The following is a 27,810-nucleotide window of genomic DNA, read 5'->3' on the forward strand; positions in this document are numbered from 1 at the left end:
CTCAAGCATGAGGACAGCCAATGTTCATGAGAAAATTGAGAAGCCAACATACAGAGGCAGTTAATCAGAGCGGTTATCTCACCAACTAATCTCTGAGCTTCGGCTTCTGCTTACCAGAGGCGAGGAAAGGCCAAACTGCTTACCGGAACACCACATTCCCACTACAGCGTAGCGCATTGAATCCACAATCCTAAGTGCAAATGGGGTATGTTATTTCAGTGACGCTGCCAGATGAAAGGTCACTGGATGGTTCTACAAGAAGTTCTCTCCAGCCCTGATTTCTGAGTCTAAGTCAAAAGGTCTTGTGGTGAAGCTGTCCTTTCAAGATGGGTGGTTGGGAAGGTTCTCAGCAGCGTGGCCTAACTACACCAAAACTGGTGTGTTGTGTGGAGCATGTGTAAATATGAGGTCTGATACCTGTCAGAGCTCTAGAAAGCTCCAATGCTGGGGCCGACAGGCCTCAGTAAGACAAAAAGTGCCATCTTAAAATAGTCCACTGGAAGCTGAATCAGGATTTTCTTTTAAAATCATCAACAGCATCTCAAAAACCACAAAATAACACTGAAAGGCCAATCCACATATTGGAACACTGCATAAACAGAATTAAGACAGAATGAAGTTCAATACATTGACTAAGAAACTGCCCATATGAACAACTGTACAGAAAAAAAAAGAGAAAAGTGAAAAAACTGACAATCCTTACAGACTCTGCCTGTTTGCCACCTCTTGGACATCCAGTCATAAACCCGACGTGACACATTTTGGCTTATTGCATGGTAATGTTGTAAAAAGAGCTTTCAAATTCTTTGTGTGGAGAAAGTAAGAGTGAAACCGTACCCCACAATGCAACAATGTTGTACAATGTTGGCACAAACTGAAGGATTTCAGGGAGCTTTAGCGACCGTTTAAGATTCCCACATCAAACATTAATCAACACACACATGATAACGAATGTGCTTTATTTCAGCCTCAGATCACTTCCAACTTAAAAGAAACAATGCAGTTCACACACACAGAAATCCTTACATACATTTATATACAGTGTTCCCCTTTAATTTTCTACGCACACCCAGATCCGAACACAGCAAAATGGCAGACACAAGTGCTTCAAACCAGTACGTGAGGTTCAGCACACAACCAAAGTACTTTATAAAGTACATAAATAAGTTATACTGGATAAAAGAATGGTTACACCCAAACTACGGTTCACAATCTGAAAAATCCCCAAAGGGACAGAATGACTTCATTTCTTGCTTAAAAGGGGAAGAGAGTAATTCACCCTAACCTGGAATGAAGTGTTTCATAGTTCTTGTCAATCATTCCCTCGTCTTAAATAGAAGCCTACAGAGTACTGACATTCTTAAAACTGGAAGGCAGTATCTTTGTATTCAAACTGTGTGAAAACTGTACATAAGTCCTGCATTGAAAAAAGTTCACTTTGTACATATGCAATCTGCCTCTAATCTCCTCCTACAAAAATCCTCAGTACCCTCCCACACCTTCCCAATCAGCAAAAATCCTGAAAATGAAGAGGATGCATGGTTTCCACAGACCTCTGGATAATTACAGCACATCTTCACTGGAGAAACTCCCTTATCGAACAGCATTTCAAAATCCTTCATGTATACGAGAGACAGACCGAGGTCCTGACCTGCCAATGTGGAGGAAATACTCTGGAGAGAGAATTTAAGTACTAACAGTGAAGCTTGCTTATATTATATATAGACAATATGTCATTACATATTATCATTGTCAAGTCATATGCTGATAAATTCATAAAAGGTGTTGAAGGAAGTTTCACTGTAAAGCTCTTCTCTCTCTGCTCCGATCCAGCCACTTTTCAACTAACACAGCATACATAATACAGCCCATTAGTGACTACATGAAATTCAGTCTCAGGTATATCAAGTACATCACCCGGTTTCCAGTCAGAGCCCTATCGTGCATGGCAATCAGTGAAACACCCTCCCCCTGACCACAGACGCCCCTCAAATGCACTCTGGGTAAAACCGTCACCAAAGGGCTGTGTGACACAGAGAGAGAGGAGGCAGAGCAGCTAGTAACAGATTGTCACCACTAGCCAATTTCGGTTATTGCACTTTGTCTCTGAAGCCTGAAGAACATAAATCCATCCGAAGAAGGGAAAATGCCTCCACTGGCCACATAAGAAACCCTACAACAGAGACATTTTGGTGGGGGTGGGGTGGGAGGTTTGATGTGAGTAATAAGAACAGAACAAAAAACAGACTGCGGCAGATTGTGGAGGTGAAACTGACCCAGCCGAGTTTCACCTTACAGAGATACTGTGAACCAGGAAGGGTTTGAAGCCTGTGAAACCGGACTCTTTCAAAGATGGGAGACGAGAGGAAAGGCCGTACGATTTTAAAAATCAACAGAGATGCAAATAAAAACCTGTATACGGTGTCCTGTTTGCAATGAAAATAAACTACTTTTTTCCCCCCCCCGTCTTTAAGCACCACGTCCGCGGCGCCGGTTTGTTACGTATGTACAGTGAAATTCTCCATTGTCTCTGCTGTGCTGTGCAGAACGCATCATCTGGGCTCCAGCGTTTTTCCCTCCAGCACCATCTGAATCTCTTTGGCGTCCAGCGTCTCGTAGGTCAGCAGGGCGTTCGCCAGGTTCTTGTGCTCCTTGCTGTAGGTCTTCAGGATGTTCTTGGCGCGCTCGTACGAGTCCTGCCGGGGAGGGGGAATCGTTCAGAAGTGACAAACGCCACCGTGACAAAGAGTGCACCGCACAGGCTAACCAACCACGAATTCAAATGGGCCACATAATGTGAGGCATCTCTCTGTGCCAGCTGCCTGTGTCACACACCTCTCTGTCTGTCCTGCTCTGTGAGCTTCCCTCTCACTTCTAACCACTTTCTGTCAAACCTCACGTCCTGCGAAATTATACCACTAAAATACGAAATTAAATACATCAATTATCAGATTAAAAAAAAACAGCAAATCACACATCTGAAGAAAAAAAATGTGAAACCTTAACTGGCAGCAGCGTGGCAGAGTGGTAAGAAGCAGGGCTTGTCAACCATAGTTTGCCAGTTCAAATCTCAAATGGGGCACTGTACCCTTGGGCAAGGTACCTAACTCCAGATTGCCTCAGTGAATACCCAGATGTAAATACACAGGTGACCCTTGCCATTTGCACATTTGTTATTTTCAGCATTTGTTATTTTCAGCAGTGGACCAACAGTGCTGGTCCACTGTTACATAAATATACAAATCAGTCCGCTGTTTGTAACACATTCATCTTAGTCACTTGCTGAAAGTATTACTACAGTATACTTTATAATTAAAATAGTCTTGTTCCTATTCCTTGTTCCAATTCCTTCAAGCTTCCTGGGGGTTCTGGTACCTGGAGGATACCTGGGCTCCCTCACCTCCCCCCTGTGGGGAAACGAACCTCCGACACACAGCCAGGAGCGGGCCGCACTCACCTTCAACAGCACTCGTACTTCCTGCTCGATAGCAGCTTGGGTTTCAGGGCTCTGTTTCGACAGGTCAGTGTAGGTCATGACCCCCAGCTGGTACAAAACGAGAAAAAAGAAAAAGTGGATTGAGAACACCCCCCACTGGACGGAGGATTTAGAAAGCTGCGGCTGGACTGTGGATTTGGATTGCCACGGCTCGCCTCTCGGGTCGCAGGTTAGACACACATGAGGCCTTTTATGCAGCGCTAAACTGTTGCTACATGCTGTGTTGGTAATGCTATGGCTGGATTAGCGCGCTACGCGGCAATGCACTGTCCGTTCATTAAATCAAGCGTTAATCCTCAACATTACACTGATCTAATATTAGATGAATCTAACTGTGTGACCAGGACAGGTAAAACAGGTTTGGGGGGGGGGGGGGGGGGCACAGGGGGTCTGCTATGTGTGTGGGATGTGCAGCACTGAGGGACACGAAGGAAGGGTGAACATGGGCAGGGGGTGGGGGATTAGGATAAGGAGGATTAGAGCTTGGAATGTGTGTGCACATGAGCTCGCTGTGACGCCACTCTCCTGGTGTAAAGCGTTCAACAAGCATTTCTGTCCCTTTGTCCTGGGACGTCTTGGGAGTTTTCTGGAAGAGGCCTGCCCTCCGCACTGCGGCCCACCGTGTTCCAGCGTGTGATTAACTCTCGACCGGTCACACACACACACACACACACACACACACACACACACACACACACGAATACACTAAGACACGAACACACACACCCCCCTCTTGCGGGCAGGGGAGTGCTCTCACCTTGTCGCTCATTCCGAACCTGGTCACCATCATCTTGGCTATTTTGGTGGCCCCATCAAAGTCACTGGAAGCACCTGGACGCAAAAGGAAAGGTTACACTGAATCCAGACACTTCCAGCCAGGTATTTCTGCAGGGGTCGCCGGCTGCGCGGGGCGCTTACCCGTGGTGATGTACTCGTTCCCGAATATGAGCTCCTCGGCCACCCGGCCCCCCATGCTGACGTCCATCTGCGCCAGCAGCTGGGACCGGGTCTCGCTCCAGCGGTCGTTCTCCGGGAGCATGGACACCTGCAGAGGGGGTGGGGCAAAGGTGGCGTCACAAATTATAACTTTCCCCTGCACCCACACAAAGTCTCAAAGTCTTGTACTCCACCTCACTTGTAGGTCACTTTGGATAAAAGCATCTGCAAAATGAATATATGTAAATGTACCTTAAACTGGGCTACCACTTAGAGTCTGGAGGGTAATGTGTGTTACTCTAATGGATAACTGCTAGGCATTATGGGAATCTGTTTCAACCCAAAGCCTGCTTACCGTAACTCTGGCTACTACTGTTTATGTTTTTAATGCTTGCTCATGTTCTATTTATTTAATATATCACATCACATTATCCTTATAGGAAGCCCTGAATAAGAAAGTCCACCAAAGATAACACAGATATAATTCATTTAAACACATATGCCAGAACATGCATTATTATTAATTTTTATTTAACCAGGAAGTGTCTTGAGGTTAGGAATCTCTTTTTTGAGCAAGATCTATGTGATAGGAAATGCTCCACAGTAAATATTTAAGGAAAGCCACTGTAAGAGGAAGCCTACTCACATGGCCCAGGGTGGGGCCGCGCGGCATGATGGTGGCTTTGTTGATGGGCATGGCGTCCTTGGTGTAATACGCCACTATGGCGTGGCCGGACTCGTGGTACGCCGTGATGGTTTTGTTCTTCTTGTCGATCTCCACGCTCCTGCGCTCTGGGCCTGCAGAAGAGAGGAAGGGCGCAAACATGCGTGTGAGAGGAGAGGGGGAAGACTAGGAATTCAAACGCAAGAGGACCCTGAGTATGGCTTTCCCAGCTGGACAGTTTTCAGATCGGTAGAGATCTCGCGTTTAGTTGCTGGCTCACTGAAGTGCATAAACTGTCAAGAAAACTGTAGCTCAAAAACACTCGGGTGCATTGTATCGGATAAAACAAACTTTATTGGCAAAAAAGACCACACAGTGCTTCAGCTTGTGCCCTCATACCTTTGAGGTATGCTGCTACCACCGTCAGCGAAAAGGCAGTAAAATTTCAAAGGTATGACAAGTCCTCTCAGCGGACCTGCACGAGGACATGCACTGTTGCCATCTATTTGATTTGACTATTCTTTTTCAACAGTAGATCACGGTTAGATTCCTTTATCCTTTCAGAATGCTCAGTAGCAGTGATACACTTAAAAACTGTGGTAAAAGCTCCAACACAATCTTCACAGCAGTCAGCCAATCAAAAGCTTGCATTTACTGCAGCAGAATGGTGAAAAAAAGAAAAAAAAAAAGGAAAGAAAAAGCCTTTTAACCCCAACGTTAATCCCCCTCACATGCTGACATGAGCACTCACCCATGAGAATCTTGTCCTTGGCGAACTCCAGCTCCTTCATGGTGACCATGTCTTTCTCGTCCACCGCTGCCTTCAGGGCCGCCTGGTTCACCAGGTTCTCCAGCTCCGCCCCCGAAAATCCCACCGTTCCCCTGGCGATGATCTCCGCATCAACAGCTGGGGGGGTGGGGTGGGGGGGCAGGGAGGGGGGTGCACAGTGACGGTCGTCAGCACGTACGGCCAATGCGAGTAGGTCTTATCCACACAGTCAGTTCAGTCTCAGAAAATTTAGTTCGTGTTTTGTAATTTGAGTCTAACAATTTGAGTTTTTAGTCATTTATTTAGCTTCTTATTCCTCCCAAACAAAGTCTGAAGTACTGTCATAAAATCAGAGTTAAGCACTTAAGTTTATGTATCTCTTACTGATCACTGTCAGACATGGTTTAACTAAGTACAACGTAGGGCTGCTTTTATAGATTATTAGACATGAAATATTCTCACAGAAGGTAAGGTTTCCTTTTGTAATCATTAAGCCACATTTCTGAAATATTTACATTTAGTCAGTTAACAGACGCTGTTATATTGAGTCACTCACAATGAATGAGTACAAAGTGCATCTAATACAGCCGCATTGAAGATGGTGTGCACAGGATACACCTGACCCTGTCTGAACCTGGGCCAGCCCCTTACACAGTGCTGTGATAACTACTTATGACTAATACATATATGTTTCAGCACCATACATAACAGTGAGACAACATACCATTCAATAAGCCCACAGAAATAAGGGGAAGGAGAGTTATGTCTGGGTAGAGAAGTCAAGACATAGTCAGAGGGTCTGGGTTTGTCAGCCCTGACTGCCATGAGAATCTCATTTAACCCAACAGCAGGTGACTGGAACACGTGGCTCCTATGTAGAGGGACACCCAGGTGTCCTGAAGTTGCACAACAGACCGACCTAGTCAGCGTGCGGGGTTTGATGATGGGCTGGAGATAAGGAACAGCCGTAAAACCTACCAGAATCTACTTTGATCTTTTTCAGGTACCATTGGAGGATCTCCGTGCGGCCTTTAACATCGGGCCTCGGGACCGTGACCTGCATGTCAAAGCGTCCTGGCCTCACCAGAGCACTGTGTGGGAGAAAAGAAATTAAAGGGTCTGGGTCAACACAACAGCTTATGCCACTGGAGAGCACAGGAGCAACACAGATATGCACACAAATGTCCAAGAAGCAAAGCCTTAAACTTCCCATGCAAGTCAAGCACAGACACGCCCATTTTCTGTATCAAAGGTCCCGGCGACGTCAAACAAGAAATACAAGGGGCTACAAGGAAACTTTTTTCTTAAAGCAAGTCTGGGACACAAACACGGTGGTGTGAAAAAGGTTCCATTTTCCCATGTGACTGATATTTTAACGTGTGATTTCAGAAGACTTTAGCTGCAGCAGCCTGACAATGTGAGCGTGACCTTCTGAACCTTTAAGACCTGGCACCAGCCTTTGAAGTCTCAGCCTGTAAAATAAGCCAGACGGGTGGGAAGACCTATAGAAAAATAATGGTGCTTTAATGTCAGCCACAAACTTACTTATCCAAAGCTTCAGGAAAGTTGGTGGCCCCAATAATGATGATCCCTTCGTTTGGCTTAAACCTTCAGAAACAAAGAGGCAGCATGAACCACAAATTCAAAACCCTGTTCTGGACAAGGCATGCTCTTTAGTTTATTTAAAATCCTCCTACACATTAAATGATGATGTCATTGTAGTCTAGAGTCTAGACAATACCAAATATCTGACTACCGTCTGCCCCAAAACTCCAAAAGGTTACTTAGGCGATGTATGCAGGATTATGTTTTGATTCAAGCTAGTGCTTCATCGGGACCTGCTTTCGGGAGCAGACGGCAGACAGACATTTGGTTCTCCTTCATGCTCATTCCTGTCCAATGCCTTGGGAAAACGAGATACATACATGCTCTTTGCATTGCTACTATGCCCTATTCCATCAAGGGAGCAAAGCCACCAAACGAGATGGCAATTTAAAGAAGCCTGCTGCTTTTATCTAACGTTCAGCTTTAAGGCTGCTGGCACTGGCGATCTTCTCCAGGGGTTTTGTGAAGAGCTCTTACCCGTCCATCTCAGCCAGAAGCTGGTTAATGGTCTGCCTGGAGTAGGGGTGCATGGGAGACTCGATCCTCTTCCCTCCCACGCTGTCCAGCTCATCGATGAAGATAACGCATGGTGCATTGGCTTTGGCCTCCCCTGAAATACAGATGGGGAAAGGCCTTTTAAATGGAGCCGAAGTCATTTGGCTGATGCTCTTGTCCGGAGTGGCTCGCAAATCAAAGGTACAGGTACACGAGTGAATATAATAAGGTCACATGAACATCAATACAAACAGAAATTGACAGGCCTCATCTTAACATGTCAATCAATCACAAACTGCTACACTAACCAGTGCCGGCGCTGCAATCAAAACTTTAACAACTAATGTAAAAGTGCAATGACACTCTACAGTGCTTCACAAGAAAAAGACAACATTTAAGTTTATAATTGGGTGGGGGGAACTCTGCACTCTGCACTGCAAGATCGCCAGCGTCTTTGAAGTCCTGACCACTACAACTGTAAGGCATTAAAAAGACTAGAGGGGCATGTGGATGGGTCTATATTGCTTTCCCACAACCCGTCGCACTCATCGAGACGCCCGTGACGCGCGAGAGACCGACTCACTGAAGAGGTTCCTGATGCGGCTGGCGCCGACGCCCACGAACATCTCGTCGAACTCCGACCCCGAGGCGTAGTAGAAGGGCACCTCGGCCTCTCCGGCCACGGCTCGCGCCAGCAGCGTCTTCCCCGTGCCCGGCGGCCCCACCAACAGGATGCCTGAAACGATGGGGGTGGGAACGGTCTGCATGTGAGTGCGTGAGGGGAAGTGACTCGCAGTGGAGCACCTGGAGATCCACCCCCCCCCCCCCCCCCACGCTCAAACACACTGGGACATGCAGCACAGTTCACCTCTCCACTTCTTAAGACATTAAAGACTGTTCTTGTATTTATTTTTCCCCTCACGATAAGTAATACTACAAATAATAATGATAATTACATTGTGTTACTGTCATTTAGCAGACGCTTTAATCCAGAGCAACTTACATAGGTGACAATTGTTACAAGTTATCCATTTATACAGCTGGATATTTACTACGGCAGTTGCGGGTTAAGTACCTTGCCCAAGGGTACAGCAGCAGTGCCTCAGCAGGGAATCGAACTGGCAACCTTTTAGTAACAAGCCCTGCTCCTTACCAATATGTTACACCACTGCCCCATGGTAATGGATTTTATAGTGCCTTTAATGGATCTCAAAGTGCTTCACAGTAACAGAACACATTAATGCAGTAACTCATTTCTCAACCGCCACCAATATGTTGTGTGCACTCGAGTAAACTATGGCAGTTATAGGTAGCGAGGACAGGTTTTCTCCAGCCGATTAAACTGGGTTTTAGAGAGGGCAGACTGGAATTTTGACCAGGACTCCCTAAAAATTAAGGAACCCAAGGAAAGCGTCTGGTTGGATGTAACCATGCATTTACAAATCTGCCTTGTAAAGATCACTGCCCTGCCGCATGCTGGTAACATACAACTAAACATCCTGCGTTTCATCTTCGAATGACTCACCCAACTTTTGCTAGAAAACTACAGAAGCTCATTTCAATCAAAACTCTTGTCAGCCATTTGCACTGCATGACAGTCATATGGTGGCCTGCTGATGTTTTTGTGAGCACCTGCTAAGTGGTATGAGAAAGGTTTGGTAAAGTCTTGTTCTACCTTTCGGCAGCTTCCCGCCGAGCACGGTGAATTTCTGGGGGTTCCTGAGGAACTCCACCACCTCCTGCAACTCGTTCTTGGCCTCCTCCACCCCTTTGACGTGCTCGAATGTGACGTTCTTCATCTGGATGGGATCCACGGCGGCGTCCAGCCCGGACGTGGTGCGGAATCGAACTGCCCGAAACGTCAGAACATCAGGGCTCACACTCACAGGGCCCCACATTCACAGGGAACAGCACACGTTTTCACAATCAAATCTTAATCTTAACTGACAAGGGAAAACAAAGGAAGCACTTTTAACACTATGTGTACTCACTGTTTGCACAGGGGAGGAAATTTAATGATACCTTCCTTCGTCTCTATACACATCATACAGAATACAAGTAAGAGGTAAATGTCATTCACTGTAGCATCTTCTAGATCTGTCCTTTTCCAGACTAATACACAACACCCCTCATCTGATTTCAAATTATTACACACATTGTTGGATGCGATGGTCATAGCAGGCCTTTGAAAAACTTGCTATGGAATGGCAACCATATTCCTAGACAGTCAAAGTTCAGGACAGCAAAACAGTTGCTGAAACTAATGGCTGCCTTTGCCGAATGTCCATGCATTATATACTTTGCACAAAATGCAGTATTGTCATTAAACACTTGATATCAATACATTAACTAAATCTTTTCCACAATCAAGGGCAAAGGGTAACTGATTCTGCTTCAAGTGATCAAGACACAGTGTGATTTGTGCAAGTAATGATAATGATAAAAAACTGAAACAAACCAGTATCAGAAAAGGAGCCTTTACCCGATAAAAAGGGGGTTCTTGAGAGCCCATATAAACCCAGCAGGAGGAGGACCAGTAAGATTAGCCGAGTCCTCCTCAAAGAGTCTGTCAGAAACAAAAAGTACATGAACAAATTAGTAAGCATCTCCCATCTGTCCAACACTGAACTAGTGACGTTCAGTGCAGCAGCACCACCTAGTGGCAGATAAAAATCTAACAACACCACTGCGTTATAACACCATTGTTGACCTGAGTGTCACAAATAACATCCGACAATCAGTTCTGCCAACTCTTAACAATTTGCTGCAAACAGTTAACTTGTCAGAGGACTATATGTACAATTCAAATTTGGTCTGTACTTAAAGCATGCAATTACCAATGGTGTCAATGTTTTAAATCAGGCCCTGTATTGCCCATCATTATAAAAATCAGTGTGCAACTATACTACAACCACACTGGTTCTATAGTATGTAGACTGAGAGCCACTCCATACACTGAGAGACAAAGCTTAGTAAAGTTTAAAAATGAATTAAAAAAATAATAAAAAGAGAAGATCGTGTCACATGCCTTGTGTTCGCTGGGTCAGCGCCTGGGCTTTCAAGAAACCCTCTGCAAATCCAGTCTTGAATGCGTCTTGCTGGGTCTCGGGGAGGTGTTTCAGTTTGATTAGTTTTTCTAAACTCTCTGCCTCAGGGCCCTTGTCCCTCGCCAGGAGCCCCTGTGAGAGAGCGGGCCAGAAACAGCGAGATTAGGAACCAGCTGGAGTCCGGTCATAAGACGCCCAGCGCTGACGGGAAAGCAGAATTTTTAAATCACGAACACGCTTTTCAAGCTTTTGAAGGTCATAAAAGCCAGCCAGACTTCTACTTATGATAAGCGCTATTAACAGCAACCACAGAAATATCTACACAAGCCCATACGTTCCTTTAACATATTAAAATCAGTATCAAGTGGATTAAAATGTTCAATTACTATTACACTATAATTATAATCTCTGAATTTGTTGGTAAGCTCATTAGAGGTCAGCTGCTGGACGTAACAATGTATAAAATTGTGCAAATCCCTATGCAACACATTTCAAATAAGCTCTACCTGTCTACCTGTCAAAAGACAACAAATGACTACAATGTAATGTAATGTAATGTTTATTTGACAGACCAACAGTGTGTGAACACCTTATAAAGACCTGAAGACATAACTCTCTCCTTCTATTAAAGTAACAAACCTTCTCTATCACATAGGAGTTACACAAGTGACTTGGCCAAATTAACATTAATAATAATTAACATAGGCATCTGGACACTATTTAACCCAAACATTATGTTAAATATATCAGTCATTGTTTGCCAGACGCTTCTTACCATATTATTGACAATTTTCACGTTGTCACGGTATCATAAGTGAATGGGACAGTCTTTGCAAACACCAGTGTTGACTCAATGCCAATAACAACAAACAAGTTAATATTTAATACTCATTTACTATGTGATAATACCTGGCCTTCTCCTTAAGGACAGAGTCTAAACTGAAAATATGTGGTTTTAAACGGATTCTAGAAGTGAATTCTCCCCCGATCTGTTTGAGAGGATGTGTCCCGAGCCAATGTTCCATTTGAATTTGTACAGGGAGTTCTGTGTGTACTACTGATGATGACTACTGCCTGCAGTGTAGTGTGTGTTGACCCCCAGGTTAGAAAGGGGAAGTGTTCGGGGGGAAAACTGACCAAGGACAGGTACTGCTCCCTAACTGTTAAAGTCAGATTCTACACGTGCATGTGTGGTTCACTGTGTGCAGTGATACTACACTCTTATCACAAATCAACTAAAAAGAGTATCATCCTTTTGACACCATGCTGGGGAACTACTCTGAACAGAAAAAGAGGGGGGAAGTGTGCTAATGAGGCATGAGAGAGTAAGAGGTCCTGACTCTGTCTTCCTGTTAAGCTGCTGCTCCACAACTATGAATAACAATTTTATGTAAATGAGTTTTTCTGTCTGTCAGTTGTAAATGCCATTACCTACAAAACAACGGACTGAAACTAGGACAAACAGCAGACCTTGAAACTGTGATTCAAAGTTAAGGGGGAACAAGCAAAATGAAAGGGCAAAATTAGGCCCCCAGGGAAGAGAATTAGAAGGATTTGAAAAGATCTTTACAGTGACAAGCGTCTTGACACAGCAATGGCAAAGTGCCAGCACCGGCACACACCTTCATGAAGGTCGGAGTGTAGCTGTCTGGTTCAGCAGGACCCTCATAGCCAGCCTGCAGACGCCTGGTTTTGGATTTTAGTGTTTTAAAGCCTCGACTCGGGACCCACACTACAGGAAGAAGACGAAAAAACAATTCAATTTGAAACGAAAAGGCTGAAGATTAATTCACAGAGTACTGCACCGGGTGATATCTCAGCTTATTTAAGCAGTGCTTTCCATTGTCATGGCAGTATTCAGGTAATAAATGTTGACAGTATTACAATATAGGCTATCACCATAAACATGCCATTTTTTTGCCTCTGAAAGCACATTTCTCTTGGCTGGAGGGTGGTTTCATATTAGTTAGCGGTTACAAAACTTGGGGTTACCACTACAGGAAAAATAACTAATATTAATAACATCAGATTCTCTTACTCACCCGACCAGTGCTGTAGATCTGAACATATGGATTGTAGTGGACCCTGTCTGCACAAAGCAGGAGATCCAAACACACCCAAGGCTCTGTGGGAGAACCCTAAGAGATGAAAACACACACAGTTACCAAACCAACCAATAAAAACCAACAGACAAATGCCTGCTGAAACAATATACAAGGAAACCAAGATGAATATTTCAGACACGTTTTTCAGTGGGCTTCCTGTGAAAATGTAAAATCTGACAGCCCCTGGAGGCACAGTTTTATTTGTTTTAGTTTGTGTGCCCGGTCTCTTGTTTGAGGCCGGGAGTGAGATGGAGGAGGGGGCGGCGGGTACCGTGCTTGTTCCGGAAGAAGGAGTCTGTGGAGACGTAGGACGTCTTCCAGCACTGATGGGCCGGGACAGCGCTGGGCTGCTCCTCCAGGCTGGGTTTGGGCAGAAGTCTGTTCACCAGCTTGTCCAGCTGGCTCCCTCTGAGGTCTACCAGACCCAGGTCCTTCAGGCTCCATGTGGGCTACAAACACAACAACAAACAGGCATGTCTACCGCTCTCAGAGGTATGACACGGGGGGGGGGGGGGAGCTCAAAGCTCAATGCAAACGGAATTACAATTTTAATGAAACCTTCACACACGTAAGGAACAGCAAATTAGACCACCTCATTTTCAGAGGGATGTCCTTTCCGGATGAGTCTCCATACCCAGCATCAGGTACAGACATCATACACTGACCTTTCTTAGACAGACAGCAAAGCAAACCAAGGTTTCCTTGCTTTGTTGATCGGGCTACTTTAGCTGAAATCTGTGTATACCCTATAGTCAGAACATGGAGCAAGCTCATAAACTTTACAACTTAACAGCCTGGTTCCTGGAAAGATACCACTGTCACACAGCATGAAAGACCCCGGTCCCTGACACTCCGGGCAAATCAGGCTATTGCCGCGGCAACGCATCGTGACATCCCTGTCCAAACCAGGCTCCGGATCACAGCGAGTTCTGCCACTTCAGCATATTAAGTACAATCACGTTTGAATTAAATGAGGTAGCTTGTCGGTTTGAATTAAAGTAAAACCTCCCCGGACACAGTCCCTACACAAACGGACTGACACAGTGATGTGAGACAAGTGCCGAGCGTGTGCTGGCGGCGCTTCACCTCACAGGGCGGCAGGTCCAGCTCTGGACTCCTGTCTCTCTGCAGACTCTGTATGGAGGAACTCGCCACTGAGCTGGCCGAACTCTTCAGGGAGTGGAGAGCATTGAGGAGGTGGCTCAGCGGGACAGTCACCTGAGACACACAGATAGACACAACCATAAACAATGAACATGGGCGTCACACACGGAACACATACACACAACAGACCAAAGGTTGCTCACAGGAGAGAAACAAAAAAAGAAAAAAACTGGCCCAGGGGCATAATAAATTTCAGTACTTTCTAGGTCAAAGCTTATGATTCCTTCCATTGGACAGTTGCAGCTTCAATGTCAGCAGCCTCATAATGACCATCTCACCAGCCTGTCTGAAACCTTTCATTCTGTTCAATCACTGCTGGTCTGCAAAATCTGGTGAGGATAATAGTACTGCCTGTATATGAAATTAACTGCAGTAAAATAGAACTTTCTAAGATTAGCAAATGACTACTACATACTCTTTGGAGTTTAAAGACAGAGTCCTGAAATTTATGAAATTAAATGAGGAGCATGTGTGTGCATGTGGCACATCATATCCGTGACCCTGCTAACACCGTTGAATTTTTTATGGAGGCACATGGCAGACTCAAACAAAACACAACTGTTACATACAAGTTACATTTTAGCTAAGTGCCCGAATTCTTTGTGTATCATTCCATCTACTGAAGAGGTGGTTGACTTTTGAGGCAAATTACTGAAGCAAGGCATATGTGCAAGTGGGGACAACTCGTTTTAACGTGTCGACTCTTTTTTTTTTACAAGAACAGAACCTGCTTTACGACCAAGACAGCACAAACCCGATCATGACGCTCTTTAAGTGCCAGATATTTTAACTTCCTAGTACTGGTCTGACATCACCAATACAGTGTCCAGAAATGTACGGCATGATAAAGATGTCAGGTAGGTTAGTTTCATAACTACAGATGTTAAATGTGGAGAGACCACGCCGAATTTGACATTCACAATTGAAATTGCCACGCTACCATCAAAAAGAGGCCGAGAACAAAACTTAGACAGCGGCATGACCACATGACTGCCTCCACGACCTACTGACTCTCGGCCCCTGCTTTAATAGTTCACTGTCACAGACCTTTGGCCGCTCCAGTTTAGCGTCCCTTTAAGCAGTACAATTACACAGCTACACTTATCTCTCAAACAGATATCTCTCACGACTGATTTGAATCTTCCTGTTATTTATGGTTATATTATTCATTTTAAATGTTGGGCAGCGCCCTAACGGGCAGGACATGGTGTGGATAACTGTCGGTTCAGGGTGCAGTACTGTCATAAAAATGGAATATGGAACATTGTGGGTTTCCTAATTAAACAACAAAGGGCATCCGCTAATTAAACAGTATAGTTATATACAAACTTGGCCGATTGTCATTCTAAATTGAAAACCAACCTGTAGATTAGATAAGGCAACCGTGTCAACAGATGTGAAATACACAGCGTTATTCAACAGCCAAATAAAACAAGGCAGCTGGCTTGTGGGTTCTGGGATGAACAATGCGGGTGTCAGGACCGGAGTTAAATAACGCTAGCTGAACCGCAGACGGGATAGCTACTTTCCCAACGTGACAGTAAAGGCATACCATACCAGCAGTGTCTGTGTGCCTCTCCTCACGTTCTCCCTGCCATCATTTCACCGCACCGACGCTGTCCTTTCCGCCTGTAACGCGTTCCTTGCGTAACCGAGGGAACTGGCCTTACATAACGACTCAGGGAGCCAGCTGGCTAACGGTAGCTAGCCAAGTGGTGAGTTAGATAAGTACACATGCGGTGTTAGCTAGCTAGCTGCGTAAAGAGTAATTAGCCTGATAAGTAAACGAACAACCACCGACAGCTAGCAGGATTACTAGCTAACGAACCTGGTATAACTCGTCCAGCTATATTATCTAATTTACCTGCAGGTGTAGTTTAATTATATAGTTAGCGACAGAACAGACATCTAACTCTACATACGAACACACTACATGGTCAATGCCAGCGTTAGCTAGCTAACCTAGTCATTTCACGCATTCTCCTCTCCCTTGCGTCCTCGCTGCTATAAGTTGTAGCTTATATTAGCTAATGTTAAGTTACGCTAGTTAGCCAGTTAAGATAGCCAACATTAGGTAACGTTAAGTATAAAGTATAAAGTTGATACAGTTCACACTAGCTGGCTGATGTTCACTAACTAGCTAACGTTATTCACGAATACAACAAATCTCAGCCTACAAACTGGGAAACACAGCTTAATTATTGCATGTACCGGTGGCTGCCTGTTTTGTGTTCTCAAGTTGCCGCTAGCTAGCAGCAAAGCGTTTGCTCTAAATATTCGTATCTTACGGGGTTTCTTACCTGTGGCTGGAAGGTAGTCGAGAGGGAAAACATCGTTTTTAACTCGATGAAACTAGCTAGCTATCCAACTATAAGGACTCTGGTCCGTGTGTCTTAATATTCTCCGCTGACGATATCGTCCTTTCTCCTTCCCTCACTTGTTTCTCTCCTCCTTCGTTCCTGACAATTACGAAAATGGCTTCGTCAGGAGGTCAAAGCAGAGATAATCTGTTACCAGCGAGATACAGAGACACGAAAGCATTCCTGTTGGGATTAAAAGTTCCTGTTTATGATGTGCTCAAGTTACCTATTAAGTTCCGGTTTGCGAAGACCGTTCAAGAAATGCTGGCAGCCCCAACCTTCCTTGTAAACATTAGTGAACAAAATCTTGTTTAAAGTGTTTCTAAATGTGTTAGAGAGATTGCTACCGGTTTGAAGAATTATTACGTCAAACACCGGTCCCGCAGATATTCCATTATGTCAATTGATATAATCTTTGGTATCCCAAAACGCCGCGTCTTTAAACGTCTACCATATGCTGAACCCCCCCCCCCCCCCCCCCCCCCTGTGCTGTAATTTTGAAGTATTCGGGACGGCTGTAGTTTAGCCAGAACTGTGCGGAAGACAGCTGGTAACTTCAATATTTGTCTAATATACTTACAGTTATGATAAATGACAACAATATAACGCTAAAAGTAACCATTATAAAATTATACAAACACTTATATGAAAATTATTTTTCAAAAAAAACAAACAAACAAACAAAACAAAACAAAACAAAAAAACAATTAAAATCGTCCACTATAATAACAACATCAACAATGCTTCTATTACTAACAACAATGGAATGGAACAAATGTACAGAGTGACGGGCGAAGAAAGACAGAGATGTTAATATACACACACGATATCATATCCGACTTATTATATCTATCACTTCTACTGTATTCTTTATATCATATGTGTTCATCCTATGTACCTCGTAATTTAAATGTATAAGATGTTGTATTAGAATAAAACACAGTAACATATACAATAAATTAACAACAATAAAATAATAATTACTACATTGAGATACCAACAAGACCTCGTGAAAAAAAAAAACAACAACAACAAATAAAGTCAATTAAAAAGTTGTAGTGCAATCTCATATTTATTTTACGTCAATATCATGAATCATAAAATGATGAATACTTTCCAGCAGTGGCGAATGGAAAATAGAACTTCCAGTTCCTGCAATTACAGAGGACTGCACCTCCCATGATACCACTGACTAGGTGACCAAACTGATGCCAAACATATTTGTTCCACGTCGAAAGCTGACCTACAGTTTGTACCTTTACTTTTATTTTTAGAGATATTTATGCATTTATTAATTTTTAAAAATTACATTTTACACGATCTTTAGATGGTTGTAATTATTTTTACAATGAGAGGCAGTCTTCTGGCAGACACACGTCACGTAGGACCCCCCCAGTTGGAGCGGATTTCAAATTTTCAAAACACTCTCTAATCAGGTGTTTTTGTGGTGGAGAAAAAAAAAGTATTGCTTTTCCTTGCTGAGAAAATTAATGAAAGGCATCGAATTGTAGGAAGCTGTAATACACGAGCTTCTTATATTCAGTGTATTTATCTAGCTGGCTGTTCCAATCCTTTTCGGTTAAGCCTCAGAAACAGATTTGATTATCTGCTTATATTTTGACGTTAGCTAGCTCGCCAGCTAGCTGGCTAACCCGTGTGAGCTATGGAGGGAGACGAAAAACCTGATGGCTCTACTCTCTGCCGAATCAGTGCAGTGCCCGAGGCTCCCAGACCTCCGTCAATCGATGACTTCGTCGTCTTGAAGCCTATCAGCAGGGGTGCCTTTGGAAAAGTTTTTCTTGCAAGAAAAAAATGCAATTCCCGACTATATGCGATAAAGGTACGTGGTTACCCTGTTAGCAAGTTAGCTAGCTAGCTTGCGAGCTCATAAGAGAGTCTGAGAATTAGTTATCACTGTCAATACCTATTTGTAATTATGGGCTTCTGTCACGTTGCATTTTGCAGTTGTCAAGCAAAAAAACCTCGCTACTTCATTATTAGCTAGCTAAACTAGGTCGATTGTCATTCCTCAGGTGGTGAAAAAGGCGGACATGGTCGACAAAAATATGACCGATCAGATGAAGGCCGAGAGAGATGCCTTGGCTCTCAGCAAAAGTCCCTTTGTCGTGCACTTGTTCTATTCTCTTCAAACAGCCACAAAAGTGTATCTGGTAAGTAGACTCCAGCGTCTGATATACAGGAAATCTGTCTGGCTGGAAGGATTCCTTTTAGATTCGTTTAAGCTCCTCTTGTGATCGAATGTTCTTTTCAGGACACTCTCTCTGTGTCAGCAGATTGCCCTAAACGAAAACTTCTCATTTTAGCAGCAGAGTAAATTACAATGGAAAACGTAATTTCAGTCTCCAGAAGACTCAAGCCATGTCTGCCGGTAAAGGATAATTATTACTTCGGCAGACAGTATTATTCAGAGAAACTTACAAGGCCGTTTGACAGATGCATTAAAGTGCATATCACAGTAGCACCAATAATACAAGTGCAGATCTGCCAATAACAGGCAGTAAATGATCATCAAACCTACATTTATCAATCAAGTGATAAAATGTGAGCATACAGCATGAAATGTATTTGGATAGATTTACACCGTAATGACATGCACATAGAGTCCAACAATGACATTTTAAAACCAGACATAACTCTAGTCTATGAGAGCTCTTTTAAAAGGTATGCCAGATCTAGGCAGTGCTTTGGGCAGTGATCACATACCAAGGGTGTGTCAGAATTCTGAGAGTCAAGGTGAAGTCTTTACGGGTGAGGTTTTAATCAGAGGATGGTGTCTTTGCAGCACTGACGGTTGAAAGTAGTTCATTTCACCACTGGGGGGCCTGTGAGGGAGGGGGAAAAGGTTCCCCTTTTTGAATATAAACAGATTAGAGCTCAAGATAAGCGAGCAAAGAGTCGGTCTGTTTTTGTTAAACATTGCTACGAGCAACTTAGTACCCCTTTGCATCAGCTCTGAGACCCCTCAGCTTGGGAAACCAATGTTTTAAACCATTGTGCCCTCTTGTTTTCCAATTGGTAAATGAAGACTATTATTTCAGTAAGGTATGTTTCTGAACCTTTCCCCCCGGCAGGTGATGGAATACCTTATTGGTGGAGATGTCAAATCACTTCTTCATATCTATGGCTATTTTGATGAAGACATGTCTGTCAAGTATATCTCTGAGGTGGCACTTGCTTTGGACTATCTTCACAGGCACGGAATCATCCACAGGTATGTGAATCTGACCTCATCTGTTGTCCCTCTCGGATGACATTAACATTTTTCATTTTTGTATTACGACTGCTGGATTTATTGTCTCTCAATCCCTATTGTCTGTCCCCACTAATGTACTCAGAGACCTGAAACCGGACAACATGCTCGTCTCTAATGAAGGTCACATCAAGCTTACAGATTTCGGCCTCTCCAAAGTCAAGCTCGATCGAGGTAGGTATGGAAGTAAAGGGGATGTGCGCAGTCATTAGCACCTGGGCTCATGGTAAATCACAAAATTTAAATATTTGTGTCTACAGTTTCATCGTTGAGGTAGCCCAGTCTTATAGGTGCAGCTACTTACGTGTTTCTCAAATTGCACAGTTATCCTGAAAGTGTTATTTAAAACCATGGAAAATGCCTAATCTTTGTGTGAACGCTAAATAATTGTATTATTTAAAACTGAATTTATTTTCTGGAATGCTCATGTGTGGCACATTGGTAGTCTTCAAGATAAATTAAAGCAATTATCAACCCTCTAATTGAAAGGGGTTATAATGGTCATTTTTCCAAGCAGACTGCTCATGTAGCTCCAACATTGAAGCGGTTTATAAACGGTAATGTTTGTCCCGTTTCTTTCAGAGCTGAATCTTATGGATATCCTGATGACGCCTTCCTTAGTGAAGCCGAAGCGGGATTATTTTCGCACTCCAGGCCAGGTCTTGTCTTTGATAAGCTCCCTTGGATTCGTGAGTACAATGATTGCTTTCCAACATTTCAAGTGAGCAGCGCACAGCATCATTCCAGTGTTTTAGTAAAACCATAGATGATCATTTTTGACATCAGAGAATGAACAGTTAGTGTGCCTTTTCTGAACATGTATATACTGGCAATTTGACTTCTTGTGACAACCATATTGCATTACACTACAATACAGTCATTTAGCAGACACACTTATCCCGAGCGGTTACAATTTTATCCATTCATAACAGCTGGATATTTACTGAGGCAATTGTGGGTTAAATAACTTGCTAAAGGACACTATTTTGAACAACTTGCACTACCTCTGCAGTACTTTGTGCCAGTATTTTGGGGGAAATTCCACTTTCTTTCCCTTTGTGCTGTCTCACCTGTAAAGATTACCTGTTAAATTTTTTGTTTTTTTTTTTTGAAAGAACACCCCGGCGGTGGAGGGCAAGCGGCACAGCAGCGCCTCGGCCGTGTCGAGCCCCGCGCCGTGCGGGAGGGCGGAGCAGCGGAGGCGGTCCTACTGCTCTCCCGTGCTGAGGAAGAGGAAGGAGCACCTGTTCTCCCCGCTCTCCTCCGAGCGGGCGCTGCATGGTTCCGGTGAGTGGCGTCGTTGGAAGAAAAATAAAACCAAAAAAACGCCGCCATTTCCGAATGGTTTCCATGGCAACCGGGGGAGAGGGGGCCAGCTCTGTTTGATCTCTGAGCGCACTCCTCTCCGTCCCTAGAGAGAGCGGTTTTGTAGGCCACAGAAATCGGGCGTTGATGATTGATAGCTATCGTTGAATGCTGTTATGTTTTCTTTATCTGTGTTCCTCGCAGGCCCCAGTAACAGAATGTTCAGTCCCAGCCTTCTGGCCAAGAGCCTGACCCCCAGGCTGCTCAAGTCCAGGCGGAGGTTTGAGACCGTGAGCAGCAGCAGCAGCCAGTCCTGCTTTTTCCACTCCACCTCCGACTCGGAGAGCTGCGTGAGCCCCCTGTGGGAGAACGCCCAGGTGAGCTACCTGTGCAGCCACGCCCGCCTGACTGAAGCAATGCCTTTCATCATTAATACCTTATATTAATGAATATATATAAAATTCAACATTAATACCTTAGTAAGTAGAGGTGTGTGTGTTTATAGCTAGGTGTGATACATGAAAGCTGTAGTATTGTAGTTTATTTCAGAATACATATGTCATCACCCTTTCATGCACGATGATGATTTCGTAGCAGTGTTACAAATCCATTTTCTCACGGCTGTAGTTATTTTGGGTAATTGTCAGCAAATGCATAACATTCTTTATTTAATTGTTAAATAGCATTTTATTTTGAAGGCAATTATTCTTGTAATATTATAAATACAGGACTCAAAAAGCCTAGAGTGTGAGTAATAGCTGACGTCTGAACAGAATGCAAAATGTCATGTTCTTTGAGTAATGCCATTTGTGCAGATATAATTATGTAGATGTATTAAGTTGGCGGTTATAATTATGATTTTGCTTTTGTAGGAAATGGAAGAGGTTGAGAACTTCCCTTACCCCAACGGGAGAGATGTGATTGGCAGAATGGGCAGACCCTCTACTACCTCAAAGCTGCCTGGAGATAAGACAGGCCACGATTTTAGGAAACCGGGCCATGACTCCGCTCTGGCTACGCTGGACAACCTCGACCTGAGCGCCCGTACTCAGAGGGGGCAGCTGGATTTCACCTCTGAGGAATTTTCCAGAAAAACCAAGAACGATGCTGCTCAAGGCAGCAAGCTGCAGTTCAACGATCCGGAAAGTTTCGGGCAGGGAAAAGCCGCCCCGTCAGCAGGGGGAGCTGTGTCTGCTGCAGGTGAGCAGTCTTCCACCGCGGTCACCCAGCCAAAGGCAGCCTGGCCGACTCCCAAGCTGACCCCGTCTGTGAAACGAGGGTTCGAGCAGGTCGAGAAAAGTCCCGACTACAGCGAGGTCCAGGCAAAGAAGAAGGACGTGGAATACAAGCGCAGCTGCCAGGTCCCGGAGAGGAGCACCGGCCTCACGGGGGTGTTCGCCACGGTGCGGCTCCATAGCTTCGGCGGGGAACCGTTGGGGTGCGAGGCTCCCGAGCAGCAGGTGGCGAAGAGGTCCAGCCCCGCCCCCGTGGCGAAGAACCTGCTGTGCGAGCTGGAGGAGCCGTCCGAGGACACCGCTGCCGCCTCTGGGACGGGGTCCGACTCCAGCCTGACGTCCGACGGCGACCTGAGGCGGAGCCTGAGCCTGGACTCGGACAGCTCCCTGCAGGACATGTCCATCATCTCCGCCACCCCCCTCCGGGAGGCCCCGGGGCCTGGCGGCGCCCCTCGGGGCGGGTCGCTGACGTCGCCGTCGTCATCGCTGGAGGAGATGGACGAGGGCGAGGGCCATCCTAGGGTCCCCCGGGGGGCGGGCGGAGGGGGCCCCTCCTCAGCGCCGCCGGGCGGGCCAGCGAGCTCCCCCGCCCTCCTGAAGCCCAGGAACGTGGTGGCTTTCCGGAGCTACTGCAGCTCCATCAACAGGTCCAACATGTCCGGGTGCTCCCGGCTCAGTTTGGTCTCCGTGGACACCATGGAGACGTCCACCTCCGCCTCCTACCACAGCTCCTCCGTTGCCATGACCCCGGTGCAGAGGAGGAGGGGCCCCAGCTCCTGCAGCTCTCTCTACCAGGTAAGCGGAGGGAGAACATTTATTCACATTTACATTTATTCATTTGGCAGACGCTTTTATCCAAAGCAACTTACAAGTAAGGTAGAGTACAACAACAAGTAAAGCCATAAAGAGTCAGCAATATTAGAAGTGCTGCATAACCAGGTTTCTATGGTTGGCCAGACAAGGTACAAGCTAGCTGGTAGAGATAATGAGTGCGTTATACCATTAGATTAGATTAGATCTTTTTATAGTTTAGTAGGAAACAGTTTTGACACATGAGAAGTTCCTTTAGGGAGAACCTGCATGCTTCACACGTTTGAAGGCTGTTCCCGAGAAATCGTTCCACCGTAGCCATTTGAATGGTAGAGCCTGCTTTGCTTTATGCCAAGTTGGTGAATTTGGAAAAAAAACATCAAGAGCACTTATGGTGTTGCTTTTACAGTTTCAAAGACTCACCATCCTTCTGCATTATAAAATCTGCATATAAAACCACCTCTCTTCTCTCCACTCTGAAATGAGCCTGCTGGGGATTTTTCTTCCTCTTTCAGACGCCGCAGCAGACCACCTCTCACACCCCTTTCAGAACCCCGAAGAGCGTCCGCAGGGGGCCTGCGCCCGTCGAAGGGGGGCCCCTCTTAGGGACCCCCGACTACCTGGCTCCAGAACTGCTCCTGGGGAAGCCTCACGGTAAGCAAGGCCACCCCCGTCTCCCGGGGAGAGGGGCATCTCAGAGACAAAAATCTGCTGTGTGCACTTAATTAATCCTGGAGAGCGAATGTAAATTAGATTCGAACCTTATGAGTTATACAGGAGAGAGCTGATTGTTTTACTCTGAGTCTGCATTATATCCAGGCTTTTGTGGCAGTGCAGTGTGTTCTGCTCTGTTAGGGACTATCCTCTGGTCCCTCTTTTTTTTTTTTTTTTTTTTTAAACAATACTGAACAATAATTCACACCTTTCAGTATGACGTTTGAAAATTGACCCCTGGCCCCAACGTGTTAACGTATGTTCTAATCACATGTGGCCGTGTTGCGTTTGTGGCATGCACTGTTAAGCTGTTTAACAATCCCTCTCTTTAAGTTTCAGGGTCTGTTCGCCCCGGTAAGTGTGTCAGAAATCCAGATTTGTCGCCACGAGCAGTTAAACCGCGGACGTTTGGCGCATGTGCCAGCAGCTTTATTTCCTTTCTCTTCTCTGTGAACGTGTTTGGCATTCAGTCAGGCTCTGGAAGGATTCAAAATGAATGGCTCCATGGGCTACAGTGCTCTTGATTTGTCTGACCTGTACTTCTCCTCCAGTTGGCTTTGGCTATTCTGCCCTTTGTCCTGTGGGGGTTTTGACTGGTTTTGTCTTTCAGGGGTTAAAAAACTTAAACTGAAATCCTTGTTACTTTTAAAAAAAGGTTATTTTTGAGCTCTGTGAACCGTTTTAAATTGGACTGTTTGTCAGTATAGGGACAGGGGAATATCATAATATTTTATTTATGTATGAAGTCAAAAATTGCTTTTTTTTCCAGCTGATAATAGTTGAAAATTGGAAAGCGAAAATTGAATTTAGCTTTCAAATGTTGTCGTCCTGCTTATATTTGAGCATAAAACTACAAACCATTTCAGCTAGATGAATGTCTTACACTTTGAGTGATTTTTATCAGACCTTTTTGTGTTAAATCAAAATAAGTTAAGTTGCAATGTGTAACACAAAAGGGTCCATAAAATGAGTCATTAACGTTTTATTCATTAACTCATTTATTTATACTCAATCAAAGGCGGCAGAAATAGTTTTGTATCGAGCGGAACTATTTTAACTGCTTTCAGCGTTAATCGATGCAGTCACGTTCATTAAAGACCATAATGGATTTGGGTTGTATGATTCTCTCACAAAGCTTCGGGCCTCTCTTTGCACCTAACTCTGTGGGGAAACGCTGCTGCTGCTCTCACCGCTGCAGAGGAAGCGCACAGTCTAACCGTTACCTAAGAGCGTGGCACAGTGTATGTGGCGTGCCCGTGACAGGCCGTGTTGCGTCATTTCTCCCCGTTTCCCCTCAGATTTCATGGTGGACTGGTGGGCGCTGGGGGTCTGCCTGTTCGAGTTCCTGACCGGGGTGCCCCCCTTCAACGACGAGACTCCGCAGCTCGTGTTCCAGAACATTCTCAACAGAGGTGGGGGTTTGTCGCCGCGGCCGACGGTGCGGGTTACCTCGCGGGCGTATTGGGGGGAAAATGTACTGCTGCCTGTGCAGAGCAAGACGCTGTATGAAACTGAAATTGGAATTTGTGACTGATTAATGCAGTTGTATAACGCAGTCCCTCGTGAATCCCTTGCAGTATTTCTGCTACCTGCTATTAAAATGACCTTTTATACTATACTATATACTGCATTGGCAACTACGTATTACCACAACATGTCCTTAGAGAGTTCCCAGTCCACCGAAATGTGCAGTTGCATGTATTCCAGTTGTTAGTGGAGGGCCTGGTGAATTACACCTATAAATGCTTTTTCATTGTGTATATTAGATATTCCCTGGCCAGACGGTGAAGAGGAGCTGTCTCCTAATTCCAGGAATGCCATTGAAATCCTCCTCACCATGGACATGACAAAAAGGGCAGGCCTCAAAGGTGAGCACACACTTCCTACCTGCGCCACTCAGCATTATTCATTAAGGGAGTCTCGTTAGTGCCTTCAGGTAGAGCAAAAATTCTTTAGAATATGCTGTGTCCCATGAGAAACATTTATTTCCATAGTGGACACCCCAATCTAGGGAAATTTGCGTGCCTTACATTTTTGGCATATCTTTTTATATGGCTGGATATTTTACTGAGGTAATTCAGGTTAGGCGGTTTGCTTAAGGGTAAAACGGCTGTGCCCTATGTGGGAATCAAACCTACAACCTTTGTGTCATGAGGCCAGCCTCCTGAACGGCTGCACCACACAGCCGCCAGGACAGCTCCGATCAGGGTGTGCTTACACGGATCTCCCGTGAATGTGTTTCAGAGCTGAAAGGCCACCCGCTCTTCGAAGGCCTGGACTGGGACAACCTGCAGAACCAGCCCATGCCGTTCATCCCCCAGCCGGTCGACGAGACGGACACCTCCTACTTCGAGGCCAGGAACAACGCCCAGCACCTGGCCGTCTCAGGGTTCAGCCTGTAGAGGGGTGGCGGATGCACCCCCCCGCTGCCATATTCACTTTCCTCTCAAGCAACAATGATCTTGAAAATTGGAGGTAAGAAGATCTCAAAGCCCTACAAGGGAGGTGAAAACGGACAGATGTTTCACCCTCCCAGCTAAAATACCCACTGTGCACTGCCCCCTGGAATGACCACTGTGAGAGAGACCCTGGGGAGTGGAAGAGAGTTCCTCTGCCGCTCTCTCCCTGAACCCAGCTTTCACTGTGTGGCATACAAGTATATGCAGAAGAGATTGTATTTATTTCGGTGGAGACATATTTAAATGTGTTTATTACAAAGAGGAACGCCCTCAAATAGCTTAATAACAAACACTAAACTAACTCCTTAATATATGCTGAGTGTGAAGTGATATTAAAAATTAATTCAAACACTTAAACACTTAAATTGTTTTTGAGTGTTTTAGGTATAAAATATCAGAGCAGTTTTGTTTGTATTTATACATGTTCTGTGTAATGCCTGTCTAATGTGTTTTAAAATGTGCAAGGCAGTATTATTGAAGAAGTCTCATGGTTTTTGTTTCATGGTTTTTGGTGTCTTGGTTTAGAGGCAGGTTTCACCAAATAGCTGTTAAACCTTTGTGATTAGTGCAGTCATTTTATCTCGTTTTCAATGTTGAACCGACTTATCTTCTTGAATCATTTGTTTTTGTTTGAAACAAGTGTTGAGGAATTAAAGAAAAAGACGTTTTAATGGGTATGATCTTGCAAGCAGTTAGAGAGCTTGACTCATTTGTTAATTAGTGACAAATAAGTGAGAAACCAAATGGAGTTGGCAGATAGAAGTTTTGCTGCCTCTTTTTCTCATCTTGCTTTTAAATCGGCTCCTAATATCAGGCTTATAATAAGCAACTAGTGGATGGTTACGTGTCTGATTAAATTCCAGCCCAAATGCATGCACATCTGTCCTGGTTTGATCTGGTAAACATTCTATTCTAAGGCGGGTTTTTAATATTATAAAAACACTAATGCTTTCATAAACTTTGATACTTTCATAAAAAATAGTGAAATTGAAAATAAAATGGATTGTGGCATGTGGGATCTTATCCTTTCCTAATTCTTTCTTTCCTTAATTTTAAGAAAAAAAGAGGTGAATAATATTTTTCATGTGAGTGGTACATCTGTCTTAATAAATATCAATATTCTTAAGAATGTCTTTGATCCAAATACCATGTTGCAAATGACTGAGAGTGAAGGGGAAAAAATATCAAACTGGCATAATCATCATTGGATTTGTTAAATTATATATGTGCGCATTTATATAAGAAATAGAGTGCACCTGCATCACAAAGCGATAAAGGCTACACAATTGAAAACAAAATTTTATCATTTTTTCATTTTTTTCATCAAATAGGATGCACTTTTGCAAAAACTTGGAGGCGGGAACAACATTTCCTC

General features: G+C 44.5%; 2 protein-coding genes across 3 annotated transcripts; one reads left to right on the forward strand and one right to left on the reverse strand.

Annotated features, from left to right (window-relative positions):
• Positions 1 to 970: 970 nt before the first annotated feature.
• Positions 971 to 16,734, reverse strand: LOC118772949 (ATP-dependent zinc metalloprotease YME1L1-like). Of its 2 annotated transcripts, none has more exons than XM_036521640.1 (18): positions 16,582 to 16,734; positions 14,204 to 14,335; positions 13,389 to 13,566; positions 13,055 to 13,150; positions 12,635 to 12,744; positions 10,994 to 11,144; positions 10,448 to 10,531; positions 9,641 to 9,814; positions 8,549 to 8,701; positions 7,948 to 8,080; positions 7,411 to 7,473; positions 6,844 to 6,956; positions 5,848 to 6,003; positions 5,079 to 5,230; positions 4,415 to 4,541; positions 4,254 to 4,327; positions 3,458 to 3,544; positions 971 to 2,696 (listed from the first exon to the last, which is right to left on the reverse strand). In XM_036521640.1, the coding sequence occupies exons 1-18, from the start codon at positions 16,612 to 16,614 to the stop codon at positions 2,553 to 2,555; spliced, it is 2,160 nt and encodes a 719-aa protein (XP_036377533.1). In that variant the 5' UTR covers positions 16,615 to 16,734; the 3' UTR covers positions 971 to 2,552. The 2 variants fall into 2 exon arrangements, with proteins under 2 accessions (XP_036377533.1, XP_036377532.1); XM_036521639.1 differs by having other exon boundaries at positions 10,424 to 10,531.
• Positions 16,735 to 19,780: 3,046 nt separating this feature from the next.
• On the forward strand, positions 19,781 to 26,531 carry mastl (microtubule associated serine/threonine kinase-like). Its single transcript, XM_036520184.1, has 10 exons — positions 19,781 to 19,873; positions 19,998 to 20,086; positions 20,495 to 20,601; positions 21,028 to 21,193; positions 21,422 to 21,594; positions 22,090 to 23,247; positions 23,778 to 23,916; positions 25,275 to 25,388; positions 25,743 to 25,844; positions 26,221 to 26,531. Exons 1-10 carry the CDS (start codon positions 19,803 to 19,805, stop codon positions 26,376 to 26,378), a joined length of 2,277 nt encoding a protein of 758 aa, XP_036376077.1. The 5' UTR covers positions 19,781 to 19,802; the 3' UTR covers positions 26,379 to 26,531.
• Positions 26,532 to 27,810: the final 1,279 nt, after the last annotated feature.

The sequence above is a fragment of the Megalops cyprinoides genome, chromosome 2 (genome assembly GCF_013368585.1).
Source record: "Megalops cyprinoides isolate fMegCyp1 chromosome 2, fMegCyp1.pri, whole genome shotgun sequence".
NCBI classification, from domain to species: domain Eukaryota; kingdom Metazoa; phylum Chordata; class Actinopteri; order Elopiformes; family Megalopidae; genus Megalops; species Megalops cyprinoides.

Bases quoted from the DNA above. Each gene is read 5' to 3' on its own strand.
- LOC118772949 (XM_036521639.1), bottom strand. From the start codon at position 16,614: ATGTTTTCCCTCTCGACTACCTTCCAGCCACAG. The intron at 11,145-12,634 runs GTGTGTGCCGGT...GCTCTCTCACAG, and splicing joins ACACTCCGACCTTCATGAAG to GGGCTCCTGGCGAGGGACAA. The intron at 8,702-9,640 runs GTAGAACAAGAC...CCATCGTTTCAG, and splicing joins CGGCGGGAAGCTGCCGAAAG to GCATCCTGTTGGTGGGGCCG.
- mastl (XM_036520184.1), top strand. From the start codon at position 19,803: ATGTCTGTCAAGTATATCTCTGAGGTGGCACTTGCTTTGGACTATCTT. The intron at 19,874-19,997 runs GTATGTGAATCT...TAATGTACTCAG, and splicing joins AGGCACGGAATCATCCACAG to AGACCTGAAACCGGACAACA. The intron at 23,248-23,777 runs GTAAGCGGAGGG...TTCCTCTTTCAG, and splicing joins CCTGCAGCTCTCTCTACCAG to ACGCCGCAGCAGACCACCTC.